The 18,143-nt window shown below is 40.5% G+C and overlaps 1 protein-coding gene across 1 annotated transcript in view; it reads right to left on the reverse strand.

Moving 5' to 3' along the window:
* Positions 1–17,450, reverse strand: part of LOC104271469 (pro-interleukin-16-like) — a gene marked incomplete at its 3' end in the record, with an annotated part of 24,332 nt that extends 6,882 nt beyond the window's left edge. Inside the window, exons 1-6 of the mRNA XM_009866151.1 lie at positions 17,401–17,450; positions 12,520–12,931; positions 4,061–4,200; positions 3,524–3,638; positions 1,236–1,329; positions 640–782 (exon numbers count right to left, since the gene is read on the reverse strand). Of these exons, the coding sequence (XP_009864453.1) occupies positions 640–782; positions 1,236–1,329; positions 3,524–3,638; positions 4,061–4,200; positions 12,520–12,931; positions 17,401–17,450 (954 nt within the window). The remainder of the gene's footprint in view (positions 1–639; positions 783–1,235; positions 1,330–3,523; positions 3,639–4,060; positions 4,201–12,519; positions 12,932–17,400) is intronic.
* Between the last annotated feature and the right edge of the window lie 693 nt (positions 17,451–18,143).

Raw genomic sequence — 18,143 nt, forward strand, 5'->3', positions numbered from 1 at the left:
TGAAGTGCTTGGTGCCCATCTGGAGAGCAAGTCACTGTCAGTCTCTGGCCTGCATTAGTGGGGCTGTTTAAATATGTCTGAGTCACTGTGGGGCTAAGAGAGGGGATGCTTCACGCAGCCAGCATGGCCGCGGGCAGCAATTACCAGCCATGAGGTGAGTCCGTACCTGCTTGTGGCCATGGCTGGGCCAACAGAGGTGACTCAGGGGGGTCCCGGCAGCGGGGTCCAAAGCTCAGGCTGGAGTTTTATTGGCCACATGCGCAGCCAGCAGCGGGGAGATGCCTGGGAAGGGAAGGGCCTCTTCAGTGATGAGCTCTGAGCTGGCTCCAGGTGGCTACCACGCCGGTGTGAACCACACAGGGGGATTTACACACACCGTAAAACCTGCTGGGGCAACGTGGAGGGAAAAGTTGCTTAAAGAAATGGGGTTTTGTTAGCACAGAGCCTTTCCCCACTCTCCTATTCCTCGCAGGGGAGGGACGGGGTTAAAGACTAGAGGAAGCAGGTGTGTGCCATCTCCCCTGACAGGGCCTACAAGGAAGGTGGGTTTTGGCAGGAAACGTGACTGCCAAGGCCGCTGAGAGATTCTTACTGGAGACAATTTTGTCTGTTTTTCAGGCATTTTCCTGTTGCACTTACTGGGGTTCTTCCTCCTGAGCAGTCCAGCTGTTGGGAAAGAGATTTGCAGCCGGTGTGGAGAGCGTGGGGCTGCCGGTCTCTGAAGGCCGCAGCTTTCCGGGGCATCGAGCAGTTCACCTCCCCTACCCAGTATGGATTTATACCTGTCAGATGCGGAGAGAGAGGCCAGACTGTTTCTCAAGCATTGGACATTTCCACACGTTCATTTTATCAGGTAAATTTTACTTAGAAATGTTTTTCCTCTTGTAATTCTTTCTGCGAAGGGAGTGATCTTTTCAGCCCTCTCTGTGGGGACAGCCATTTATGTTAACTATAGTGAAAAACAGACATTCCTTACCAAAAGAGCACTGGCCTATTTAGAATACACATTGAGAAACATAAAATGGAATACTTATGCATGAAACTCCTGACTGTAAGATGTTGTGAATATAAAAGCTGATGCTTTCATGCATCAGCAGTTCTTACTTAGCTGAAGATCACACACTAAATTTGGACAAGAGCTGCTGTTTCTTTCAGCACTTCAGCAGCATCACACGATGGAGTGCTATGCACTCCCTGAATATCACAAGATAAAAGATTACTTCTTTGCAACTTACTGGTTGAGTTACTGCGAGTCCGTTGACATGCAGCTTTACTATGCAAAAAACCATTTTGTATTTCCAAAGGCCTTTCCTTACATGTTGGTGTTTCCTAAAAAAAATAATAAAATCTATTGCTATTCAAGAAATTTTCAACTGATCTGGACTTCAGAATAAAACTTCTCCTAATTTGGCTTGCACAGATTTCAGCCTAAATAAAAATACATGGAGCAAAGTTAATTATTTAAAATAAATAGGATGATAAAGGAGAATATAGCCCCAAACTTTGCTATAAACATGATTCTAACTTGCCAAAGTAATAAGATAGAAACAGATTCTGGTCTTTATTCAAAAAGGACAGAAAATTAATTAGACACTTCCAATTGGTTCAGAGAGACTAAAAGTTTGATGTGTGAGTAAACTGTAGCTGTGCTTGACTAATTGCTGGAGTTAACTGGTGGTCTTGGGTACTCAAGTTTCCATCTCCTTAGAAAGGCACTATTTTCAAAAGGCAAAGTCTTTGCAGCGATGGATAGGTGTCTAACTTGTGCTGATTTTAGAGGGATGGTTTCTAGCCAAAATACTATCCAAGTGATTAAAAATCTTTGAGGACTAGGCTACTTGGAAACTTAGTTGCTTTTGAAAATATGGCCACCAATTCTAGCATTTAAAAACTTGCAGAGAAACCATTCAGATGTTCAGAACAGTTTGAAAATAAATTCATCACCTCTGAATAAGAGTTGATGTTGGGAATAATCTCTGGGTGTGTATAGTTCCTGCTTTTGTTGTGACAGAAAGCCATTGACCCTGAGGGAATCAGAGTTAAAGGAAGAACATGACTAAATACAGACAGCATATGGAAACTGATTGAAATACAGTAAAACCCCAAATATAAAAGATTTTTGCTCAGTGATATTCTGCAGGGGCTAAGAAGACCACAGGAACAGCATCAGAGCAGGATCTCTATGTTCTAATATGTCTGGAAACAACTAAGATAAACACTTTCTTCCAGAAGCCTGATTTTAGTAGTGCTGTTTGGAGATACCTCAACAAATGAATAATTTTCCTCTTCGACAGCAGGTGGAGGCATTGTCAAGTAGGAAATCCTACTAGGCTTTCCAGCGCCGTTCCCTTAGGAAACACCGCAGAATAAGAAATGTAAAAAAGATCCTTAAAGAGGCATTTTGAAAATGATTTTGCAGTCTTTCTCTTACCAGGCTAGCTAGCTTGAAAATCCTTTGCTATTAACTCTTAATGAATTTGGTGCAGGCTTGTCTTTAAATGCAGAGGTCACCTGGCTGCTTTCTGGGTGGTAATAAGTTACAAAGGTTTAATACAGCTAATTTCTGGCCATTTAGGCATTTAAACAAAAGTCGTGGGAGAATCTAGCAGACATCTGGGTGAAAGATAGTTCACTGCTGTCCTATAAAGAGGCACGCTTTACTCAAAAATGATAGCACTCCAGTCAAGAGTGTTTTCTCAGTCTAGGATTGTATCAGAGTTTTCTACATAACTCTCTTGCAGATAACAAGCAGAAAGTGTCTTTTTTTTCCTTGAATATTAATATCTGAAGTCTGCAAAAAATCTCTGCTGAGATCTATTGTCTTCAAAGTGGTAAATCTGTGGTAGGGGACTAACTCTGTCCACTCATCATCTTCGGGCTTCCTCCAGAATTTGCAAGTGAAAAGCCTTGGTGCCATCTAGTTTGGTGTTGGGGAAGAGTGGACAAGAAGCTCAGAACGAAATGTGTCTAATCCAGTGAATGTACTCTGTGAAAGAAAGCTGAAAAGGGTTTTCCACTGAAGGACTTGGTGACAGTCTGAGGTTACTGACCTGTTAATGCTGTCTTCTGTTCACCTCTCTGTAGTAGACTCCAGTAACATTCACCCTGGGAATTTCCTAGCTATAGATTCTAGATCTACAAAACTACTTCAGTACAGGTCTGTTCTCTGGCTTCTTGATTCTTAGATCTTCACTTAAATCCACCTCTGCCTTTTGTCTCAACTTCCAAATGAAAAATTAACATTGGCAAGCTATGTGTTTCTAAAAGGAGGGGTTGTACAGCCCTTGCTACAATTTCCCAGGGCCTTGTCTCCCCATAGCTTCTGTTTATCTGGGAAAAAGCTATGCTGAAAGTCACGAGAGTGTGACCACAAGAGCTCTGGGGTTTTGTCAGGAAGAACAAAACCACGCTTTTCAAATGTCTGATGCATAAAATCCTCTTCTCGCTCAAGTAAGTGTCAGATCACCCCACCGTCATGGGAGGGGACTACAGCTTTCATACGTACTTTGTTAGCCATCATGACATTCATCAGCGGTGTTGTTGCGTGAATGAGAACTTCAGCCTCCTTGCTGGACAGATCTTTAAGTGATTGTCCATTTAGTGCTAACAGTCCATCCCTTGGGCTCAGATGACTTTCCCTTAAAAAAAAAACAGCCATGGTTGCATATTGCTTTACGAAGAACAATATAACAATATTGTGTTGCATGTCTCGCTAACTGAGAAATTCCCTGCAGTCCTCCCTTTGCCTTGAACAAAGCTGCCATGAGATGACTTGATGTGTGATGCCCCCATCCACTGCTAGGACCTTTTTCCTGTTCCTTCTCTCTTCTTCTCAGTCGTAGTGATCAATGGCTGCCTTTCCACATGTAGCTTACATCCAGGCAAATTACTACTCCTCTCTCACCACTTTGCATTTGAAAGTAGATCAGAGACCTTTTCAGGAACTTTGGCTCACATTACTTCTCAGTGACCTTGCTAGGCTGGTGACATCCTATATTGCCCTTTAATAGGGCAACTAGGAAAACCCCATTTGAAAAAACAGCTCCACTGTGTACTGTACCTGTTTGCTGCGAGGCCTCCAGCAGGTGAGTGACTGCCAGTGAACCCTCTCCAGAGAGATGCACATTTTGGACTCCTAGAGAGCCTGATTCCTGAGCTGCTGTTCCCTGTGGTTGTGCACAGCCTGCAGATGCAGCTGTCCTGATTCAAAAGACGAAAGGGTGCATGAAAGAAAAATGTACCAAGGATGTTAGGAGATACTTAAGAGTTATCTTCAGACTTGTTAAGAAATACAGAAAACGTTCTTAGAACCAGATTGCCTCCAAGGAGAACAGGAACAGGCCTCTAACACTGTGCAATTGTGAAAGCATAATTGTATTATAGCGTCAGTGTTTAAAAAAAGGCTATTTTCCTTAGGACTTCAGTGGCTTCTGGCTACAAGAGGGAAGTATTAGAATAGAGTTCCCTTTGCATGGAGAGGAAGAGAACAGATAATAGACTTTTGCAGTAGCTAGATAAATGTTGCTTATGCTAACTATTGTAAGAAAAGGCAGTGAGGAAAATAAGGAAATACTCTGGAAAACAGAAGAGATCTGAATGGAAAATAAGTGTATACAAAACACTAAAAGCTCCACCCCTGCTGCTGACTTGTTAAATGGAGGCAGGGGAGGAGAGAGAACTGGAACTGCAGAAGGTTCTTTGTCCACTCCTGACTGGTTGAGGTTGCTGTAGTGTGTGTGTTTCATTTGAAGGACTAATTGTAAGCACATTTCTAACACAGTTATGAGTCATTAACATATGGTCGTAGAGAAAGAGACACAGTGTCTTAAGTCATATTATACAAGTAAGTAAAGCAAAGAATGGATTGATTAAGCTCATGAAGGACAACATATTTGTTTACAAAATATACTCCTGTGGCACTACTGTGTGAACAATTAAAAATTCTAAAGAGACAAAGCAAACTGGAAAGCTAGCACACAGTTTCTTTTCCATTTGCCTAGTAAATCTCCTAATTCAGGTATTCACTCATTCTGTTCCCAGCTGAACCCACCTCCTCTGCCCTTGCCAGCCTCTCCATATTCCACAAAGTGAAGAGGGCTCTCAGTGTATCCTGGATCCAGGCTTGTTCCCAAGAGCTTTGTGTGATTGAGGTATAGATTTCTGAAGGGGAGGCAAATTTCATATGTTAGGACAGGCCACAAAATATAGCAGTGGTCAACTGTCTGTATGGCTCCCGGGTACCCTGGTCAGAGTGGCATGGACTCTTTCCAGTACTCTGTAGTCTGACAGCACAAAGAAAGCTGTGTAACCACCTTCTTCGCCAGCAGCAGGGCTTCATTTCTGCTCTAAGCAGAGTGCATCCAGCCCTGAGGGTTAGAAGCATTATTCCCTTTCACCACAACTCAATAGGGATCACATCATACCTGACTGACAGCAAACACAAACTTCAAATTATAGTAATGTCAGTAAAGGCCATTATCTTCCAGGCTGACCGTTGAAGCCTGGATCCCATTCTGAAACCTACCAAAGTAAATCTAAGGCTGTGAATGAATGAAGTCTTTAACATAGAGCCATAGGCTCAGTGCAGGCTGAATTCAGTAGGTAATGGATAAGGGATGTGCTTGTACTGACTGACTTTTAGCTCTGCGGTTTTGCTTGCATTCCAGTTTGTCTGCCATTAATGAGCAGTGTCTGAATTTTAAGAAGCCTCTTTTGTTCATGAAGAGTTCATCTAGTGAGTAACAGGTAAGTGTATAAGGATTGATAGAATTCTATTTAAAACCACCTTGTTTGAACTCTAATATTAGTTTTGCAGCTTCACTTTTTACTTTTCACCCAAGGTAAATATTTTGGGAAATGCATACTTGAAATTAGGACTACATTATGTTCTTTTTTACTCTATGCCAGTACCTTCATGTCTTCAGCATGGTAACAAAATAAACATTGGGTGTTAAAATTGAGTTGCAAAAGATGTGAGCTACCTTTTCTGGCTGTTTGCATTGGTCCTTTGTTTTAGGTATCAGTAAGAAATTACAGGCCAGATTCTGCATGCATGAAGCATCCATTAAACTCACAGCATTTCCAGTAGGATAGTGTGCTTGTTCTAAAAGATGAGAAATCTAAGACAGATATTATATGTAGGAAATTATTCTGCAGTTGACTAAGTATTTTGAGATGTCATCTGATCGTGGCTTGGGGCTGTTGTGAAAGAGTAATTGTATTGTAGAGTCAGTGTTTAAAAAAGTTGTTTTCCTTTTTTCTGTAGTTAGAATTTAAGTTTTTACTTGCCAACTTCTCTTCTTAGGAGTCCTTACACTTGTGTACTTCTCCCTTGAAATATTTATATATCCTCTCACAGATACTGGTCAGGCACACGCTCATAACTTTGCATAGCTTTTCTCCATATTTTGTTTTGTTCCTGATTTTTAACTTAATGGGGGGAGCCTTTTCAGACTGTCCCAATTTCATCTCTGTTAAGAGCACAGTCATGTTTATTCCCTTCCTATAACTTGTTCACAGTGTGCAACAGCTGTGTTCATGGTGTTTATAAAAATCGTCATAATTAATTGTTCAAAAATTATTTGACTCAACAATTTCACAGGGTGTCACAGAGTGCAGTGGGTTTGGCTCTGAGGCTGGTTTTTTTTTGCAGCACCGTGGAAGTCCTTTGGGGAAGACATTGTATTTTTGTACAAGGGGACACATGCCAGTTACAAAATTCTGGGTTGTATTGGGACATACATGTGAAATGAAATCAAATAAAAACTGATATTAACAGTCTTTCCAAGAGCAATAAGTTGCATGCACTTAGTCAGAAGGAAAGTAGAGGTTAAATCCATTATACGCTGCAGAAAATACTAGGAACAATTTTTGTTTAAATCTGTAGTCGTCTTACCAAGTTGGGCTATGTTTCAAATAAGCTCTGTGTGTCAATCATTTCTGCAATTTATTTATGTGGATTATTTTTTTAAAAAAAAGTTTTATTGGGCCATAAGGACATGTGGCACGTATCTGTATGTTGTCAGCATCTGCGCTTTTTTGGGTCCTGGATATAGATCACTATATTCACTTCCAAGTAATTGCAACATGACAGAAAATTAATAAAAGCTGTTCTTTAGAAAAATAAACATTTGACCAATTCATGTGCCAGCAGTCAATTTGCTTTGGGTTTTGTTCTTTAATAACTTTTATTTCCTGCTTCGCTTATTATTTTATGCATAGAAATACTGCTGATGGTTCCAAGAGTAAAGACAGAGTGTTTATATTCCATCCTCCTCCTTTCTAAAGAATCCTGCTCAATTTGAAAGGTGATGTATAGCTCTGAATGCAGTGAATGCTGAAAATTTGTTAAAATAAGGTTGGCAGGTTTGGTGTGTGGGCAGCTGGATTCTAGGTCAGCCTTGCCTACTCATTAGAATGTATGTTTAAACACATATTTGGTGCTAGTGAATAAAATCTGCTTATGAGGGGCTTTGCCACCAAGAACTTCAAGGCTGTGGTGAAACTTGTATCTGCATTGTAATATCCATTCATTGCTGTGAAAACAAAATAATGGAAGTCTGTGGAAGTGCACTACAAGCAAAATTTGTCTTTAACTGAATCTGCTTGGCTGAAATAAAAAATCGAAGGTGGAGTTCAAGAGTCTTCTTGAATGGATTTTTGTCACAGGTGAGAGTAGATTAATTTTTCATGTGTTTAGGTCTGGAAAAGTAATTTGCACATCCAGGCCAACTTTCTCTTGCCTCCTGTTTTGCTGGTCATGCAAAATGCAAAGTTTCTGAGAATATTTTTCTATCTGTCACTTAAAAGATTTTTTTTCCTTTATGCTCTTGTTAGACATTTCTAGCCCAGAGTCCCACCTCAAAGCATGTAATTCCAGATGTTGTTTAGAAGTAAGGGTAACCATGGCATCTGTGAAAAACTGAAAAAGTTTTGTGCGCTCTTAGCGTAAGACACAGTAGTTAGATTGTCTGAAATGAAGTGTTATACAAGGCTAGTTCAAATAAGGTCTTTGACTCAGTTACCCAAGCATATGACAATGAACTGATTGACTGCTGTTTTAAAAAAGGCCAAAAAAATAAAGCAAAAATAATATCTCACAACAGTAGAATAATGAGTTTAAATATTTAGCTTTTTTGGCTTCCTGACTGTGAAATGGCTGGGATTTCCAAGTGGAAGGTTAAGAGAACACAGTCTTTGGGGATTTTCTTTAAGAAGAAATTTTTTTTACGTCAGTTCTAAAAGAGAAAGAGCCAAAGTCTCTCTGGCAAAAACTATCATGACTCCACCAATTCTGACATACCCTAGCCGATGCCTTGATCTTTTCAAAATTTTTGTAGTAGAGATAATTCAGTTTCCCAGCATCATATTCCCTTTTCAATTAAAAAAATGGCAGAAGCTAGAAAGCCTTTGGATGATATGAGAAGCAGGGCATGGGATTAAGGTTCTTTAGACAGACTATTCAGCACATCAGTTGTTACACATGGACCTTTCCATGTCTGGCCTTTGCTATGTTTTTCTGGGAGCCTTTGCCTTGGTCTGCATTTTGCAGCACACATTTTCTTAATATAACAATCTCTTGCCCAGCTTGCTCTGGGGATAGCATGGCCCTGATATCGCAAAAGCAGGAAGGCGAGGAAGACAGAAAGAGACAGCAAGTAGGCAAAGGGAGGAGAACACATAAACGTCTGAATAAATACAGTCTTCTCTCCTGGCTTTGTTTTTCCATCCTGCCTATAGGCTTGTGTTTGAGACATTGCAGTATTTTGCCATAACTCTTGTCCTAGTACCAAAGGGCCAGCTAATTTTTGTGTGTGTGTGTATTTGCATAAGGGCGAGTTAATAAAAATATATTCTGGTGATGTCCAAGGGAGAAGAATGACATCTTGATTTTTACTTCTTGAAGCAGAGGGTCGGGGACTGAAGGAAGCAAGGATAGAGAAATTTCCAGAACTGAGTGGAGCCATGCAGTTGGATCAGCTTGGATCCAGTGTTGGCATAAAGAGTCAGGCCTTCCCTGTTCCAGTTTATTCCATGCAATTTCAACCCAGCTACCAGCCCCTCTGGCTGGTAACTCTTGATGCTTCCTAGGGTGTTAGTGCTACGGGGAAGAGGTAATGGAACACCTCTGAAACCCAGCAGAGACTGCTTATCTGCTCTCATCGTTGCTGACAGTACATTAGAGAAGGGAAAACAAAAAATATATTTGCTATTGAGAGTATATAATGAGAGGAGATACTTTGAAGAGGCTCTAAAGATTAATGAATTAGACTGACATTCTTTCCCAGGTGCCCTCTCACAAAGCACAAGTTTTTATGTGCTGTAAGATTTTGATACAGCTTTTCTTTGCCTGGATGTGCATGGTGATGTATTTGCTTCTACTGCTTTCGTGTGCAATCAGGCAGACAGAAGGAAAGAGATGACTGGGAAATTTGTGAAATGATAGTCCTTAGTGGGGACATCTCTACCAAAAGCATAGATGAATGAAGCTGATGTTGCAACGCATAGACACAGAGAGGAAAAGAAGGAAGAATGTGAGATTTAATAGGAAGTGGCGAGTAGTTAGGTGATGCATTTTGCTGCAGATGTGATTCCTTCACAGCTCCCAACTGTTACTTTCTCCTTCCCTTACTTCATTTGCTTGGACAACTGTTTCCTCTTTTCCTGTCTTTGTAGCTACACACTCTCTTCCCTCTCCATTTTCCTTTTCCCAGTTTATCTCTTGTTTTCTTCCCTTCTCTGTATGTCCCATTCCAATCAGTGTAGTACTATTGACATCACAACCTGTGCAGATTTTGTTTAAAAAAATAATTAAGAATATTTGGTATCATCAGAATTTCAGCCTTCTGAAATTCTCTGGTGCATAATAAGAACTGAGTTCCAGTTCAAAGACTTTTCTACAGGTAGAGCAGTAACAAAATGCTTCTGTGGCAGCGGCTGCTGCTGCAGTACTTCTCTTGATGGCTACATCAACATTTTCTATTGAACGCTGAAGTGAATGGAATTAATGTCATGATGTACAGATGCCTTCTCTTCAAAAATCCTCCTCCTACCTCTCATTTTCTTATTGTAAGTAGCACCTAATTTCTCAGTCTGTTAGTAATGGGACATAAGACTATTCTGTGGGTTTGTAAAAATTTTGGAATCGGGAAAATATGCCTCTGCTACATATGTGAAGTCCTGAAATACTCTTTGATTTGCTCGTGGTTCATTGCTTATGGTGAATCCCATGCAATTGGCAGAGTGTGGCTCAGACTGATATTTAAGATTTTGAAGAGAAGAGCCTAGTATTTGGAATACTGATGTTCCAGGTTCCTCCTTTAGCTCTGGAGAAGAAATGAATAAGGAGTATTATATCATGCATTAGTTTTAAACATTCTTCTCTCCTTCCAATGTGACAGCAAAAATCAAGCTGTTCAGTTCTGTGGGAGTTATTAGCACCTTCAGTCACTTAGGGCTGCAGGCGCTGGAGAGCAAAAGAATGGTGGATTATTCAGCCACACCACGGGAAGAATGGAATCAATTTTCTCGAACAAAGACAAGGATCCTGCATCTCTGAGTCACACATCATGAATTTCTGAGGTGTCACATAGCGATGAAGCGAGTGTTATGCTGGGACTTGGAAAATGTTTATTGTCTTCTTTCTTGAAAAGAGAGGTTTTAAGCCTGAGCTCTCTAAGACACATGGTACAGGAAGATTGTTCTGACAGGCTTGTGCTGTGTGGAAGATAGAGATCACTGCTTTCATAATATAGAGTAAAGCCTCAGCAACAGCAGCACAGGATTAGGACAGTGTAGCTGTTACCATGCTGAGATTAGCCTTCTCAGAATCACTCACTGATCCATGACTCTGAAAGGTGTGGAAGGTTGGCGAGTAGCATCTGAAGAGGTTTATATTGCTATGAGAGCTCTGGACAGGGAATTTAATGTGTCTATTGTCTGCAATGGCACTAAGCAACCCAAACGCTACTGTAAGGGACTGGTTTGCTGACGTAATTTATGTCACCATTCGTCCAGGCTCCTGACCCATCCTGTTCAGTGACACTAACACTCCAGCCTAAGAGTGGATTTATAACCCTTAGCAGTTATATTTTGTCTGTGCAATGCTGCTAGCTATGAGACTTTGTTCCCCAGATCCCTATTTGAGCTTCTTGCCAGCTATAAAAGCAAATTATCTAAATTTACAGTCTGCAATAAGATACTGAGTAGTTTCGTGTGGTTATGGATCACAGCTTATTGGAGTCCTGCATTTTTTGGAGGTATGGAAGCAAATAGACTGCGACAGCTGACACACACCTAAGTACTTCAACTTTGTTAAATGTAGGGGAGGGAATCCACGGAGGTCATCTCCTCCTTCACTCACAGAAGGAAATAAACAGAGTGCACATGGACTGTTTCCAAAAGGGAGGAGGTGGTACAGTTTTGCAGGTGACCGAGTGTATTTTGGGACTTGAGTCAGAGCCACCTATCTATGTTTTCTATCAGAAGGTAAGAGAAAGTTGGGTTGTTTTTGTTCTCATGCTGGGACTTTGCCAAGGGCTGAAACACCTCACATCTAGAACGATGTCCTGCTGCAGTCTTTGCAATACTGGGCTGTGTGCTGTGATCATTAGTAAGAAACTCAAGGAGTAAGAGGAGATTCTGATTTTCAGTACTATTGTGTGTTTAGATGCAGAGGTGTAGTTTCAGCCAATTTCTCTTGAAGGTGTATAAAATAAAACAGAATATGGAAGAAAGAAAAAATTTAGGTGAAATAGTTGTTGCACATAAGCCACTGTTTGCAGAGGTAAAAGGCACATAATAAGGAAGGTGCCAGAAGGACACAAACTGTATTGATAAATGTGTCATACTTGCAGTGAGGTCCCTGTTACACAGCACACCAACAGTAGAGAGGAAGTGAAAAAAATCAGATATGTCACTGAAAGGGAGCTTTCTAAAGGCATTTAAAACATATTTCTGAGACTGAAAAATTGTTCAGATCTTTAGAGTTATCATTAGAATCATTAGTTACTTTTTGACTAAAGAATAATGTTGTAGTATGAGGCTGTTAAGAGTTTTTACCTCTTTAGGAAAAAGTGACACTGCTGATGATTTTAGAGCCATCACCACCTCCTTCCTAAAGCAGAGAGAAAAACCACCCACCTGCTGAATATCCTGTGTCTTCCATAATGTTTATATAATTCATACTTGCATAGCTTATGAGATCTCACGGCATCACACTTTACAAATGCACTTTACTATAGTGACAGTTTTATATTTTGAGCTGACTGCTATACTGCAGATAGAAAGCACCAGCTGAGAGTGGCCCAGCAGTCACTGATTTCAGCAGAACATCAGAGTGCAACAGCACAGCAGGGAAGCTAATACATTTTCATGCTGCTTATATAGGGCAGGAACGCTGCAGGCTTGTAGGCTCTGAAAAAGCCAAGTAGAATCCTGTGTTCCTGAGAAATATAAATTAATCCATTTAGGAACTACTGCAATGGGGAACATTACGATATACTGCACTGAGTTGCCTACCTTGGTGAGTAACTTTCTTCTCACGTTGCTGCAGTTCTCGTTTTTTGCAGCTTTGGACTGGACCATGCTGGTGATCACACGCGGTGGATCAGGTGGGCTATCTTCTGTCTCTGATGTACATGGCAGTGGTGTTCTAGGACAGCAGTCAAAATCCTCTTGACCCCAGCTGGTAGAGATCTCAAAAGGATCAGGGCATTTCTCATCAGGACTTGACCCATCATCACTGGTTTTGGCATTGCAAAGTATAAGTGATCTTGAAATGGAGCGAAACTTTCTTGACTTCCTGTTCCCAGCACTGTTCTTTCGATCCATCTTCAGAGAGCTGGTGGTGCTGCCCTTTTTCCTGTCATTCTCCCATTTATGCGGCATGATACTTTCAATAACTTTCTCCGCTTCTCTGGTGCTAAATGTCGTTCAGGAAAGGAAATATAAAAAGTCAGTCGTAATATACCCCACTTTCTCCCACTTAATAACCTACACTACTGAAAAGCCGTAATGAATAAATCGAATCAACAGAGCCTTTCAGTCTGCTAACAGCCACGTGATATCTCATGACTTGCTAATTCTGTTTCTGTGCAGTGCTTTACTAAATTCTCCTTCACCTTTGCATTCTCTTTCCATACTCCCCAAGCACAATGGAGTGCTTTTAATAAATGTTTCTGGTGCTTCCATTGTGCTGCTTCCTTTGGGCTTCTGCTGAATTTGCATGTTGAAACCCCAGATTGAAAAGGAAGATACTTTAAAAGCATCGTTCTACACTCCCAACATTATTTGGAAAGGGGAAGCTCCTTCTGAAGTTTGGTTCATGAAACCACTATAATTCAAAGAAGATTAATCAAATTGTTGAGGTTAAGTTCTCTGCCTGGCACATGTGATTTGTAAGTGATATAGTAAAAGTAGATCTTAGCCATAAGAGAGTGAGGAATGTCAGGCTGCTATAAAACTCCTACCTTTGCAGACCAGAACTCACTTAAGACCGTGCTTTTAACAGTAACAGAGGGATCCAGTGAAGCACTTAAGATGTGAATATCTGATTAGGGATTGAACTCTACAAAGGAATACAGCTCCAATCCATCAATCAGAAAGTGTCCCATTACAGAAATGGTTTGTTTCAGGATATGGTTCAGCGTACAAAATTAAGAGAAAATTGAAGAAACGCTATACAATCAAAACGTGGCAAAAGTTGAAGCTTTTGTAAAATGAGTAAAGAGCATGTTAAAATAAGAAAAGGGAGCTTTGTTTCTGTTTCTCTCAGAAAAAGTTTCTAGAAAATGTTCTGGTAGGTATGTGTCAGTGCTGAAAATTCAACAAGAGGAAGTCTAAATTACTTTGACTTTCTCACTTAATTTTTATTATCATACTTATTACACAGATTTTTTATTGTCTTCAAAATACCTAAGTGATACTGTATGCTGCCATTACAAAGAAAATACCTACTGAAACTAAAGAATTTACTTAAATTAAAGATGCTGTAGGTGTTGCCACAAAACTGAAAGTCAATGTAATTTGAAAAGCACTTCCCAAGTACGTTATTGAGAGAAAAAGTTTGTACCGTCGTCTAAACTGGGCTATTGTCTTTGTTTTGGTTTGTTTTGTGGGTTTTTTCCCTGCTCCTATGCAGAATTAGTTATGTATGTCAGAACTTCGTACCTGAAATGCCACTGTGGTATAGAAATAGAAGGCAGCAGATTTTCTAAAGGCTCCTTACAGCCACAACAATAAATAGAGGCCTACGAGTTCTGACCAGGCCAGATTCTTTTTTTTTTTTTTTTTCCTTTCATACCAATAACCAGGAGAGACAAGAACAGGTGATAAACATTTTGCCGTTGAGTACCTGTCTGAAGGAACTATATGGCATTGCTGGAGAAATGCATAATTAAGTGTGAATCTGAATTTGTTTAGATTTGTAAAAGAAATACATACAGCTTTTTCAGGAGCAGTAAAAAGGTCCCTTCATCTCCCAGGGAAAAGGATGTTTATTTGTGCAGTCTTTTCTGGTATTTTTGATAGGTAATGCTCCTACAGCCTTCCATCATAATTTATTTTCCATCATATCAGTCCAACAAAATCTCTAACACTTCAGTCCAACAAAATCTCTAACACTTCAGAAACTCATGCCCTGAGTATTAGAACTCCTTGGATTTCCTAGCAGGACTTTATTCCAGGGCAAAATTGAAGTTTGAAAGTATCCAGAGAACTTGTCAAATTCCACAAAGCCAGTGTGTTTTCTGACCCTCTCCTGTGTATCTTTGGGATCCTCTCTGCTCCTGTGGGAGATTCTGACCTCACTGGATGGCAACACTGGAAGGAAAATCGCTGGGCTCCCAGCCTTCCCCACACTGGCACGAGGGAAGCTGTCAGGGTTAAACTGCACTAGCATATGTTGTCCATTCCCTTCAGTATCCAGAATGTTCTGGTTTTTTCTTTTCTTCAGAGTAGCCTCTCTTCTTACGAACAACAAGATTTGCAACCATGGCTGAACATGGCCATGGTGTGGCTGGAGGACTGCCCAACAGCACCGCCGTGCTCCCTGTGATGCAGAGTATGTGATGAATAAAAGTTCATCTAAGCCTGGGTGTAAGGACATAGAGACCAGAGGAGATGGGGAAAGGTATGGCATAGATGGAGCTCAGTTTTAACACATGGATTTTCTGGCTGACATGGGCTTTTATTTCTCTAGGATTAATCTCCTCTTTTGCACTATTGAGAGAACCTCTGTGTGGTAATTTACTCGAAAGTGCAGAGATGAAAAGTGCTATGAATTCTACTAGAACAATAAATTTGAGAACTAAATAGCTCACGATGATCAGCATCACAAGTCTGTGATTTTTGTCTGCTTTTTTATTGATTAGTTAAAACCTGACTGACACTTCCTACTAACATATAAAGGTTTTTAAGGTTTGGAGATTTTGTTTGTTTGTTCTTTTCCTTTAAAAAAAAAAAGATACTTTTTAGTGTTTTGGTAAGCATAAAGCTTTAGTCTACCATAATAGGTATGTATGTACCTAATTGCAAATTCTGAGTCAGGAAAACCCTGTCAGAGTCTCTAGAGCACTTGGAAATTAATCTTGTAAAGCTTGATGTTGCTTTTCCTATATGTCTGAAGTTAGGTAAAAATGCTGTCTGGCCCATTAGACCAGAATGGAGAGTTAAAAAAGCGATAGGATGGCTAGGATGAGGGGAACTTCTGCAAGCACATCCCCTCAGTGCCTGGGTAAGAAGCAACAGAGCTACTTGCTGAAGATATGTGGAATGCACATCACTTGAAAATCTGGGATTGGTGCTCCTTGTGTGATTCTGACAGTTGCTATTAGGCATGAGAAATAAGAATGTCAGAAACGAGCCCAGGCTACACATTCCGATCTAAACAGTCTTGCCTAGGGGGGAAAATTAGAAGAAACAGCACTTTTCATTCAAGGATTTCAATGTTGTACAAACATTAACTGCGCTCTTATTTCCCAGAGAGAAAGTATTTAAAAAGAGCTATTAAGTACATGGATAAGCAGAGGACTTGATAGCTTAATGGTCAAAGTACAGCTCTCTGGGGACTGGCATGCTAGAATGAAGGACAGAGAGATGCAGGAGTCCTTTCTTACGCTGCGTGAAGCGGCTAAGCTTAAGAAGTGAGCACTGCCATCAGTACTAAATGCTCTAAGAAGTACCTCCCTGACTATGCTAAGCATCTGGGATGGAGGGAACACACAGAGGCACCTGTTCAAACAGTGAAGAAAACATTGCTCTAAGTGCATTTTGTCATCCCACCCCCCTGCAATGCTCTTAAGGATTTTTACCTTATGCAAAGACAGCTCTCCTGTCCTGCTGCATCAGCTATTTCCTCCTCCCCCGTCCCCAGTCATCTCAAAGACCGAGTTTAACCCTGAATGACTTACCTAACGTGTCAAAGCAAGGCAGTGGCTGAGGTGAAAACAAAACCAGTAGATCTGAAGACTTCCAGTTAAATACTTGTTCTTGCTCTAATTATTAGATCACATCCCAAGTCTTAACTAAGGCAACATCCTTTACAGAGATGCTGATTCAGGATTGCATAGGTGACATAAATATGGGAAGTACCAAAACCATAGTCTATAAATTTTCCAATAAAAATATCCAGAACTGTTATTTCACACAGAAGACAGTATCACAAGTGCCAGAGAAACTTTATGATTCATTGCTATCTTCCACCAAATTTAATTCAAGGTATTTCTAGCATGGACAATTACTTCAAAGTCATTTCTCCAAACCGTTCATCTTTTCCTCCAGTGCACTCACTGCTTGTCATTTTCTCTTGCCATTCTTATACCTTCAGCATGCCTGATGGAAGTTGTCTGTGGTTTGTAATGCAAACCAAATGTTCCTTCTCTGTTTCTTTTTTTTTTTTCCCAAGCTTTATTTTTCCAGCTTTAAGTCTAAAAAGCCCTAACTCAGTCTGTCTTCTGCAAACAAAATACACAATTTGAGCTGTGCCCATTTGGTTCAAATTTTTGGTTGGATATTAAACCGAGCATTTACAAGATGCAAATAATTTGGTGCAGCTCCCAGATTGAATGCAAATGCTCCGCTGCTAACCAGACAGTAGGAAAGATAGGACTTTTTGCTAGCAAGAACAAGATGAGTTTTACATTACCAAGTGCTAACAGCGTGGTATCTTGCATCCCTTTTTAATCTAGATCTTGTGATCTTTGTCAGCTTCATTAATGAGCAGTACTATTAGCACTGAACTATTGCAGATGTCTAGGCTTTCCAGGCAGTAGGAAGTGCTAGAGATTTGGAAGTTTTCTTACAGAGGAAGAAACTCTTAGAGAGTTGAATTTACTCTTTAAAAAATTAAAAAAAAATCCACATACTTAAGCATAAAATAAAAATTCAAAAGGAGGAACTTACAACAGCGAGGCAGACAAACCTGACTCCTGCGGAAGGCTGTTCCTCTTCATAGGCCTGGCAAAAAAAGACAGAGTGAATAATTGAAAACACACTCTTATGGTGTCACGTGACTCAGTTTCAGTAATTCTGCTCGGTACATTGGAACGGAGCTATTGTTTCCTAATTGAAGAAAATGTCAGCAAGGATAGATAAACAAAAGCAATGGGATGCAGCATTGGGGAAGCTCTTTCCAGCAGGCTCCCAGCTACCAAGAGAAGGCAAGACCATTTAAGGAGTTTGTATTTTTACCCATTGCTCTCTGGTCCTATGGTTGATGGGGTTCAGGCCTGTTAAACCTACTTGAGGGGGAGGCAAGGGGGGCAACCAGCCTTTGTGCTAATCAAGTGCAGGATTTCCTGCTGGAGGCAGAGATGGCGAGCATGTTTCTCGTAATTTTTAGCAGATATTTTAAACATTAAGCTGGTAAGAATTTCATAGACTACTTCTGCTCTGGAAGCAAAACTTAATAGGAGCCACTTCTGAATGCCAAACCTTTTTATTGTTCACCATGAAGTGATGTGGTCCCTTTAACCTACCAGTTTTCAAATACTCTCTCATTTGTGATCTAACCTGATCAAGGACTGAGAAAATTGATGCCATAGAACACCTGGGAAATGAGAATTATGCCATGGATTCCCAATTGCCTCAGTTACACCTTTTTGCAAAGTAGATGGTTCACAATATATGCTACCATTGTGGCGAGT

Source organism: Apaloderma vittatum, unplaced genomic scaffold, assembly GCF_000703405.1.
Source record: "Apaloderma vittatum isolate BGI_N311 unplaced genomic scaffold, ASM70340v1 scaffold4243, whole genome shotgun sequence".
Taxonomy (NCBI): Eukaryota; Metazoa; Chordata; class Aves; order Trogoniformes; family Trogonidae; genus Apaloderma; species Apaloderma vittatum.